This window comes from Microcaecilia unicolor, chromosome 8, assembly GCF_901765095.1.
Source record: "Microcaecilia unicolor chromosome 8, aMicUni1.1, whole genome shotgun sequence".
Lineage (NCBI taxonomy): Eukaryota > Metazoa > Chordata > Amphibia > Gymnophiona > Siphonopidae > Microcaecilia > Microcaecilia unicolor.
In genome coordinates, this window is record NC_044038.1 from 161,260,580 (window position 1) to 161,271,384 (window position 10,805).

At 41.2% G+C, this 10,805-nt stretch overlaps 1 protein-coding gene across 1 annotated transcript in view; it reads left to right on the plus strand.

Moving 5' to 3' along the window:
- The window catches only part of SGCD (sarcoglycan delta), a 255,517-nt gene extending 246,275 nt beyond the window's left edge, over window positions 1-9,242 (plus strand). The window contains 3 exon segments of the mRNA XM_030211794.1: window positions 1,665-1,788; window positions 5,797-5,809; window positions 5,812-9,242. Of these exon segments, the coding sequence (XP_030067654.1) occupies window positions 1,665-1,788; window positions 5,797-5,809; window positions 5,812-5,969 (295 nt within the window). The 3' untranslated portion in view covers window positions 5,970-9,242.
- Window positions 9,243-10,805: the final 1,563 nt, after the last annotated feature.

Below are 10,805 nucleotides of genomic sequence, written 5' to 3' on the forward strand. Positions count from 1 at the left end.
GAAAAGAGCAATGGATCAAGGGGATCAAGTCCCTTCTGGGTGGAATGAGTGCTGGATCCCAGGTGGATAAAGCCCTTCTGAGAGATAGCAGAGAAGAATCCACAGGGAATGAGACCTTCTTGGGATGCGTGGATGCTGGATCCAGGTGGATACAGCCCTTCCAAAGAGAATTGGTGCAGGATCCAGGTGGAGGCAGCCCTTCGAAAAGAAAAAAAAGTGATGGATCCAGATGTTTCTGGCCCTTCAGAGAAAATTGTTTGCTGGATCATGCTCTTTTGAGGAGAATGTGTTATGGATACAGCTGTTCAGAGGGTCATGAGTGCTGCAGGTGGAAGGAACCTTACCTTCTTTATAGGGTGGAGTGGAGGAGTAACCTAATGGCTAGTGCAGTGGGCCTTCATCCGGGCAACCAGGGTTTGATTCTCATTGCAGCTCCCTGGTTATGGGAGTGGAATGGGAAGGTTATGGGCATTTCTAAAATCTATGCATTTGTTATAGGATACACCCACTCCATGCCTAATTTAGACATTGGGATTTATACCAGATTTTAGTTGGCATAAGTGACTGTGACTAAATTTAGTCGTGTGGACCGGCGATCATCATGTTCTATATACTGCACAGAAATGAATACAGCCCAGTGGATGGTGCTGAATATTATCACATCCAACAGAACTTTAATGTAGTTCATATCACTACCAGGAAGTAACCTGTAGCAACTCTACAGCCCACAGTGAAGCTGGATGAGGAAAAGGGGATGGGATTTGATGTACAGCCTTTCTGAGGTTATAACAAAGCATTTACATAGTATATACAGGTATTTATTTTGTACCTGGGACAATGGAGGGGTTAAGTGACTTGCCCAGTGTTAAAAGGAGCTGCAGTGAAAATTGAACCCTTCTTTCTCAAGCCACTGCACTAACCATTAGGCTACTCCTCCCCTCAGGAGGATATGCACTATATAAAGTAATATTTATTTACATCCTTGGAGAAACTATTATAGTATTTTAATAAAAGTAATTGTGTGATGTTCATTATTTATTTATGTATTAGACTTATTGGCTGCCTTTTGAAGAAGTTCACTCAAGGCAGTGTACAACAAGATCAATCTAGACATGGAATAGACACATCAGCAAAAAAAAATATGGCATAGTATGTTACTTGCAATGCCAACACAATAAAACATCATAATAGACAGCATAGGGTGTAAGCGGAAGTGGAGCATATAGAAAGATACGATAGACTAACAGGGGTTTAGAGAGAGGAAAGGGGACTCAATTAGAGAAGATGCATGTGGAGTCAGAAAGGTAAATGAAAACGATCTCAGGGTAGGAAGGATAAGCAAGTCCTGCTACAATACTGTATTTGCAGCCGATGTTAGACATTCTAGTATTGAGATTAGTACATTAGTTGCTTCTTCCGTTAAAGGCTTGGGAGGAGAGCCAAGCTTCACCTATCTCCTGAAGTACAGATAGTCTTGTGTTGAGTGAATCTTTTCAGGAAGTGCATTCAAGAGTGTGGGAGCTACTCTGGTGAAGGCTTGTTAGCATCCTACTATCCAGTATTTCACCAGGAAGTTCAGTCTAGAATGCACAAGGATTTGGATTCATTACAACCAAACAGATAACCCCAGAAGTTGAATTATCATCTCTCTTTGTTTATGGCAGGCTGGAATCACCCACCCGATCTTTGGTGATGGAAGCGCCGAAAGGAGTTGAAATCAATGCAGAGGCTGGCAGCCTTGAAGCCATGTGTCGGACAGACCTGAGACTGGAATCCAAAGACGGAGAGGTAGAAACTTAAGAAAATGCTTTTGTAATGATAGTAGTAAATCACATATGCTTAAATTTATTAACCTGCATTACTTCTATTTAAGCTGAAAACCCACCCTACTATTAAACTGTCACCCTAAAGGAATTACCACTCAATACAATAATAAAACATTTTGGTTAGATCATTATTGGTAACTACATATTCTTGCAAACAGACTGCTCCTGAACAAGATACAAAATGGGGTACTCTGTCGGGTAGCCATCAACAATCGAACATTCAAGATAAGTAAATGACGTGTCCGAGTGTGGACATTTGGGACAAATAATTTTTCTACTGTTCTATTAGAGCTGGGTTTGTTTTGATCAGTGTCATGACTGACGGTGAGACCCTTGGGTCGCAGCCGGGTTGGTGCTACCTATTCAACCCGAGGGCTGGCTAGGTCCTGACTGGTGGAGGGTGAGACAGCTGTGCAAGGCTGGAATGGAGACAAGGCTGTAGCTTGTAGACAGGGGTTGTGCTGGAACTGGAACCAGGAGTAGAAGCATGAACTAGACTGGAAACTGAAGCAGTGCTTGGAACTAAAGCTGAAGCTTGAACCAAGAGTTGGAACCACAACTGAAAGCTGAAAGATAGGACTGGAGCTTGGAAGCAGAAGCAAGCATAGGTAGGAACAGGAGACAAACTGGAACAAGGCTGCAACACACACTAGACTACTCTAGAAGACCTGTTTCAAAGGCACTGGCTGTGGGGCAGGAACTTCCTTAAATACTACCAAACAGGAAGTGATGACATCAGCAAGCACCCTCTTGCAGAGCTATAAAGGAATGCAAGGGTTTCCAGGAAGTAAACAGATCCTTCTTGGCTTGGAATGCTGCTGGAGACCACAGGGAACAGGTGAGGGGTGTGACAATCTGAATGGACACTGTGACTATATGTATGAGAATTAACCTCAGAATAGTTATATGGAGTTAAAGTCACTTGACCATTTATAGAAAGAGGGGCATGTGATGGTGTGCGCATTTAATGATTAGCCATTAAGTTGCAGATTCATAATTTAATGTTTATAAATGATCAGTTTTTAAATGGTCTTCTCTTGTACACCAAAACATTTTTATTATTGCATTGAGTGGTAATTCATTTAGGATCATTTAATAGTAGGGTAGGTTTTCAGATTATATTTCCAAACTACCCTCCCCCCCCCCCCCCCCCCAATTGTTTTGGGTGTTGTGTTCTTTGGAAGAGTTTACATTTATTTAACACATGTAATTAGTAAATTGGCCTCATGTGCAATAATGGGATCTGTGTTATATAAGGTACATTAAGAGGGTAGCTATTAACATGCATTAGACTAACTCAAGTTATATGGCACTTAGTGCATGTTAAAGGGCTTATAATTTGTGATATATTACTGCAACTCACATTACAATAAGTTATGGTGGGATACAGAGTAATAGGATGCAAAGCATGCCATTTCATGCAAAACATTGAACACCGCAAGTTGTACTCATTTCTATCCTAGGAGTATTCGGCAGAGCATTACACAAGGAGCTGCCCCCTCCCTTTCACCCACCCCTGCTGAATTATATCCCCCCTGCCCCAAAGCCTTCCTCTCCCAATGCTTTCCTGAATAGAAACCCTCTACCTGATGCCCCCCCCCAAATAGAAGCTCCACTCCTTATGTTCCAAACCCCAAATCCCCCCATTTCAAACCAAAGCTCACCTCCACCCTCCATGGCCTATTTTGTAAGCCCTAGTGTCTGTTGCGGTCAGGAAAGGAACAATCTCCCGTATCTCACTGTCCTTTTTGGCAATGGGTTCAAAATGGCACTGGCGACCCTTTGGTAATTTTGTGGTGTTACACTAGGGGTCAAGCTGCTTCATAAGGGCCATTTGCTTATGTCCCTTAAAGAAGGCCTTGGGGAGGACTAAAGGAAGAGAGGGGTATGGGTAATTTTTAGGGGGGGGCTTCAGGGCCGGGGGTCATTGGGAGAGAGGTTCTATTTGGGGGGGGGGGGTTGGGAGGATGGTTGATTTGGGGGAACATCAAGAGGGAAGGTCTTCCGAAAGGGGAATATGATTGGGTAGCATGAAGACAAAGGGGCAGCTCCTTCTATAGAGCACCAGCCCTTTAAAAAGTGTTTTTTTAGCCCAATGGCTACTTATGAGTTGACTGCAAGCAGCTACTATTCATATACCACAAGATTTGACTACCTGAAGTACTGAGCTTCTGCAGGTTAGTCACCCCCCATGGGAAAGACAAGTGCAGTGAAAGCCAACTTTAATCACCACCTTAAATAATATCCATGTAAATACCCGGAATGCATTAATGCAGATTAGTAAACATAACTACCTTAATTTTGCTGAATTATTTAAATCAATTAAATCATCCACATAGAAACATGACGGCAGATAGGGGCTGCCCATCCTTTGTAACCCTTACCTCTTCCGTTTCCTAAGCGATCCACGTGCTTATCCCATTCCTTTTTAAATTCTGACACAGTCTTCGACCTCCACACCTCTACCGGGAGGCCATGTCCACACTTCCACCACCCTTTGCTTCCACTTAGATTCCATCCCTCTACACCCAGCACTTTCCAGAATTGGGCTAGATTCTTTCAGTGGCGCAAAAATGCGACATGCTAATCTAGTATTCTGTGAAGGACACTCTGTGTAGAATGACCTTTACAGAATACTAGTTTAGCATGCATTTTCCACCAGATTCTATAAATATGGCCTAGCGCTCAGATAGAATTTGGGGGAACATGGCATTTATTTGGTGCGGGTATTTACACCAGGTTTTCAGTTGCATAAATGGCCTGCCTAAAGATTTATTTATTTAAATTTTGCTCACACCTTTTTCAGTAGTAGCTCAAGGTGAGTTACATTCAGGTACACTGGATATTTCTCTGTCCCTGGAGGGCTCACAATCCCAGTTGTAACGAGGCAATGGAGGTTAAGTGAGTTGCCCAAGATCACAAGGAGCAGCAGTGGGATTTGAACTGGCCACCTCTGGCTGGATTGCAATGACCAGTGCTCTGACACCAACTTAGGCCACTCCTCCACTCCATACCTGGTATTGAATATGTAGGGTTAATTCAGCACATGGCTGTGAGTGGCTTATAAGCCACTGCTGTAAGCTAAATATCGGGCCCAAAGTGTTTACAGGAGCATTCGGGGTTAGGGTATGAAGGTAGTGGAACAACTTGGAACTATCTGGGCATGGAATTACCCAAATCTCTTCATATTCTTCTTAGACGCACATTCCCCCAATCTTTGAGCTATTCTATATACCGCATCTTACTATAGACACAGTTTATAGAATAGCACTATACACGTTGTTCTGACACACCTACATTTTAGACGCCATTTACAGAACCTGGACCAGTGTTGATACAGATCATAATAAAAATTATAATTAGAAATAAATCAAATTAGAAATATGGTTAAAACATATCATTTTAAAATTATAATTACCAGTTGGGAATCTACAAAATGTATGCACAAAATCCATAGCATGCAACTGTAAGGGGGTATAGACGTGGGAGGAGCATAGACAGGTCAGGGACATGCCTAACACTTGGCACACGCATCATCCCAATGCCTAACTTTAGTCAATCTTTTGAAAATGACCCCAAAGTGCAGAACTTTACCGCACTTTAGTAAAGGAACCCCCTAAATTAAGATAATGTACGTGGGATGAGTGAAATGGGGTGAGGGGAGTGGCCTAGTGGCCAGGGTGGTGGACCTTGGCCCTGGGGAACTGAGGAACTGAGCTCAATTCCCACCTCAGGCACAGGCAGCTCCCTGTGACTCTGGGCAAGTCACCTAACCCTCCATTGCCCCAGGTACAAATAAGTACCTGTATACAATATGTAAGCCACATTGAGCCTGCCATGAGTGGGAAAGCACAGAGTACAAATGTAACATAAATAAATAAATACATTTTGTTCCTTCCACATACACTGAATGAAATAAATGACACTGCTGTCTTTCAAAAGAATGTACTCGTTTTCTTTCTACTTTTAGATTAAGTTGGATGCTGCAAAATCAAGCTACCTAGACTGCCTCGAGGCTCTTACTCCTCAACAGGATCCCGGCAGAAAGTCTATGAGATCTGTGTCTGTCCCAATGGGAGACTGTTCCTGTCCCAGGCAGGAGCTGGTTCCACCTGCCAGATAAACACGAGTGTGTGCACTTAAAGACACAGCAACAGAGCATTGAGGCAGCAGGAAGACTTTTTCTGCTTTCACGGATTGTGGCTGCCAATTATTTTTTACTAGAACACAGAGAGCCTATCAAAGACGTTTTTGTGTGTGTGTGTGAATATATATATACATATATATATATATACATAAATAGATATATATATCCTCTGTGTAAATTGATGTTTCAGTACAAGGAATCCCAGGGTGACCCTGTTACGTTTGTGTATGATTTCACACTTCTCTCTCAAACTAAAACTGACAAAGAAGAAAATTGGGTTTCAGCATTTCCAAGTCCACTATAAATGAGTATGAACTCATACTCAAAAGCTGTTTTCTGTCTCCTAACAGAAATAAAGGTGAACAGATGCGGAAGGTAAATCAGGTTAAATGAGAACCTGATCAAATCGGAGCTGAATTTTCCATCATAAACTAATTGACCATAGCCACCAAAAGTTTCAAACCAATGAAAGAAAAATAATTCTTAACTTCTAATACCAAATAATACTGCAGCAAGCACCTGACTATTCACAGGGCAGTTTTTAAAGCTACTTACCCAAGTAAATTGGCCTCTCTGAAAATTGCAGCTAAACACAGATCCGGAATTATACAGCATGGGTAACCTTAGCCACGTTAAAATGAAGAGTTCCAAGGGCTGGATTTGGGTTGGGGGAGGAAAGCAGTGTGCATACATTAGATTTTTAAAAGTGTGTGAGCTACTGTTCCCCCTCCCCCTTTCCATTTTCCTTGGCTGCCCATTTTCAGGGCTATATTAAAAAAAATCACAAGTGGAAATAGAACTCAATCATCAAAAAACAGTCTGCTGAAAGAAATCTGCTTATTGCAGACAGGAGTTTGTATCTAAGAAGGGAAATGGCTTCAGATATTAAAACTATTCTTGCGTATCAATTTTTAACCCTTATGTGGTGATCATAGATAGACAACTGGTCTCATAAAACCTCTCAAGTTTCAAAATTCAAAGCCTGCAATCCAGTGCCATGCAAACCATCCAAATATACGAAAATCATTATGCAATATCTGACAAACTCTTTCTTCAATCTGTCAGATGCATCACCTCAGAAAGGAAAACTAATAGAGGCCCGTGTTTCGCCCATTGGCTGCTTCAAGGGTTCTTTGTTAACAAAAATTGCCCGCATGGAGGAGTCTTAGGGCATTTAGGATAAGAGAGTAAGTAGGCATCTATTTAAGCCTATTTTATACAGAAAAGTAGGTACACACCTCTTTATTGAATACTGTCTCAAGTGTGACAACTTACACCAGACCCAAAGCTGGTGTAAATGCCCACATGTAGTTGATACCCAGAACACATGTAGATTATGGAATACTATAATCTACATGTATATTTGTGCCATCAAATCATGGTACATACTAGTTTGTTTTCCATAAGAGGTTGTCTATGTATGTAAATGGCTACTTACCAGTGTAAATGACTAGAATTCTGCCATTTACATGCTTTCTTACCACCTATAACTGGGTGGCTCCTTATAGAATTACTCCCTTCATTGCAAAAGCCTAGCTGTCATCAAAATTCCAGTAGGTTATTGGTTATTAAAACAAGTTTCTCTGTTTGAGCATAAGGTTAAGGACCCATTCTAGGTCAGCCAAGACATGTTGGCTAATTCTGGCTTTATATATTTTCTGTTAGATTCTGTCCATTGTCACTGGCCTTTACCTACAAGACAAGGCCCATAAATTTCTCAGTTTGGCAAGAGTAACCTTTTAGACAGTGAGTGGCTTGGCTGCCTGCCACTCTTTTTTTTTTTTTTTTTTTTGCATAGATCGCTGAAGGTCAAGTTGCATTACTAGAGTAAATATGCGTGTTTATTGTCATGCTGTCCATAGGCAAGAGAATGTAATGGCCTGATGGTTGGAGCAAAGGGTTTGGGGTTCAAAGCTTCTGTCTTATAGTCACAGATCTATCACTGATACGCTGTGTGACCAGAACATGTCACTTGACAATACCATCTGTGGCGAGGTTCTCACAATCTGTGACACCTCAGTTTTATTATTGCTACATGACAGCTGATAATGATCTCCATTGAAGTCAATAGTGTAAGAGGTTGCCACGACAACCCACATTGATTCCACAGGACAGCCATGCTTATACAGAAGCTTAGTGCTAACAACATATCTGTCTCTGTTGTATTTTATGCAATCATGATCAGGTGATAACAGTATTATTTTATCTCTCCCTATTCCAGCCTGATGTGCATGCAGTGAAATCAGCTGTAGAGATGGGCAGCATAAAGTGACTGCATGTATAGATACTGTAATGGGGAGGGGAGTGCTTTGAAAATTCATAATTACTTTCATTGATTCAAATATACTAGTCAGTTTGTAGTACCTTCTTTTTATTAATTGCATTAACTAAGGAATAATAATAACTTTCACTTTTATAATGCTGCTGGATATATGCAGCACTGTACAATGGTGATAACTCCCTTCCCAAAGAGTTTACAGTATAAGGGGGTACTTGAGGCAGTTGGTGATAAAGCGAGCCAAATTGGGATTTGAACCTTGGCTTCCCTGGTTCTCTATCCATTGTTATAAGCCCTCTCCTGGAGGCACACCCAGCCAGTCATGTTTCAGGGTTACCCCAATGAATATGCATGAGATGGCTGAAATACAGCATATGTAAATCTAAACCATGCACATTCCTTGTAGAAATCCTGAAACTTGACTGCTTGAGTGTGCCTCCAGGAGAGGTTTGAAAAACACTGCTCCAACCACTAAGCCACTTCCTTCTTCCTAACAAGACCGGGTATGAGTTCTTTCTTCTATTTTCTGGCTAACAAGGCAGTCGTGACAAAATCTATAAACTGTATTTTAGAAATGGTTACCTCTTTCTTTCTATTAGAGACATTAACAGCTCCGATAACTCCATTTGACACTTCTTCAATCTGCACGTTCACGCAAATAGGATCACCCAGGATAATTTTTGTATTGGGACACCGGAATATACCATCTCTGTTCAAAGAGGGAAGAATGTGCCTATGCCTTAAGTCAATGCACTCTGTAAAGACAAGCACATCATAGTTCACCTTGTTCTTACAGCTGGTTTGTGTTTCTTAATTCTTTTTTGTTTCATGAGTGGTGTGGGGAAAGGATGGGTGGGTGGGATGCAATGGTTTGTGATGATTATTAGATGCTGGCCAGGAAAATAGTATGTTTTAGTTAACCATGTAAAGCTAAGTTGCCATGGAATATTCCACTTGAATTAGAGATACTCCATGTGCTTAGAATGGAAGACAGCTCTTTGAAACCTGCACTCAGGAGTCAGAATGGTGACCCCTGTTCCTAGATGTGTGACAGAGCTGTGTACCCTAACCATGAGAGTAACGTACCATACAAAGCTGAGTGTGCCCTGCAGCTGGAACTCACATAAATGTATAACAGAGCTATATCCATTCTGGACCTAGAATTAAGTGTGAGACTGAGGCAGTTGGTTATAGGTGTAAAAGAGTGCACCCAGGAGTGAGACAGCTCTGCACTCATTCACTGAGTTGTGTGTAACCTGGGCTAACTAGTCCCAAGATGTATAAGCATATTCTTTGCTCCTTTTACTTTCTAGTGTGTGCTACCTTTTTTTCTTTATCATGAAATCACCAAGTCAAGGATCCGTTTCAAAAATAGTTGGCTGCAATTTGCACTTGATTCACGAATACACAACAAGGTTAAGAAGCGATTACATTTCTATGGATATTTAGCAACACATTAAAGCCTGCCACTATTTTAGCTTATATGATAATCTTTTTTGAGGCTTCTTTAGATTTTGTTTGTTTGTTTCTATAGGAATGTAGGAATTTCCCTCTCCCTTACTTAAATATGGCCATTCCTCCTGTTTATTTCTTCTTTTGCTTAGCTGAGAGTGGGTCTTCTATGGTTGTTACCATTAGTAGTATTTGCCAGAGGAAGTAACCCTTAATGTGTAGATTACCTTTAACTGGTGAATAAGATGACCTTTTGTAGGCCAAGGGTGAGCATGTTAATTCAAAGTACTGGGCTTACCAACCCTGTCTTGTGGACCCCAAAACCAATTCGGTTTTTAGCATATCTGTCATGAACATTCTTGAGATTGATCTGCTTCAAATCATGGCACGTACTAGTTGGTGTTCTATAAGAAGTTGTCTACATATGTAAATGGCTACTTACCAGTGTAAATGACTAGAATTCTGCCATTACATGCTTTCTTACCACCTATAACTGGGTGGTTTCCTTATAGAATTACTCCGTTAATTCGCAAAGCCTAAGTGGCATCAAAATTCCAGTAGGTAATTAGCTATTAAAGCAAATAAGTTTCTCTGTTTGAGCATAAGTTTAGGGACCCATTCTAGGTCACCAAAGAAATGGCTAATTCTGGCTTTATATATGTTCTATTAGATTTTGTCCATTGTCACTGACCTTTACCTAGAAGACAAGTCCCATAAATTCCTCAATTTGGCAAGAGTAACTTTTTAGACAATGAGTGGCTTGGCTGCTTGCCACTCTTATTTTTTTTGCATAGATCACTGAAAGTCAGACTGACAGTTGATGCAGATCTGTCTCATGTAAATTCACTGTGGATATCCTGAAACCTGACTGCTTATGAGATTACCTTGGTCAGGTTTGGGAAGCCATGTACTAAGACTTTTCTTCCATTCACCAGTCTGTAGGGGAAAAAAACGTATGCGTCAATATTCAGCCCATAGTGGTCTGGTTTTAATGCCACTGACAGCCTCAGGCTGAATTATACCCAGATATTCAAACCTAGGCCCTGTTAGGGCACCAACATTGAATGTCCAGGGTCTTCAGCTGACCTGGAAGTTATATGGG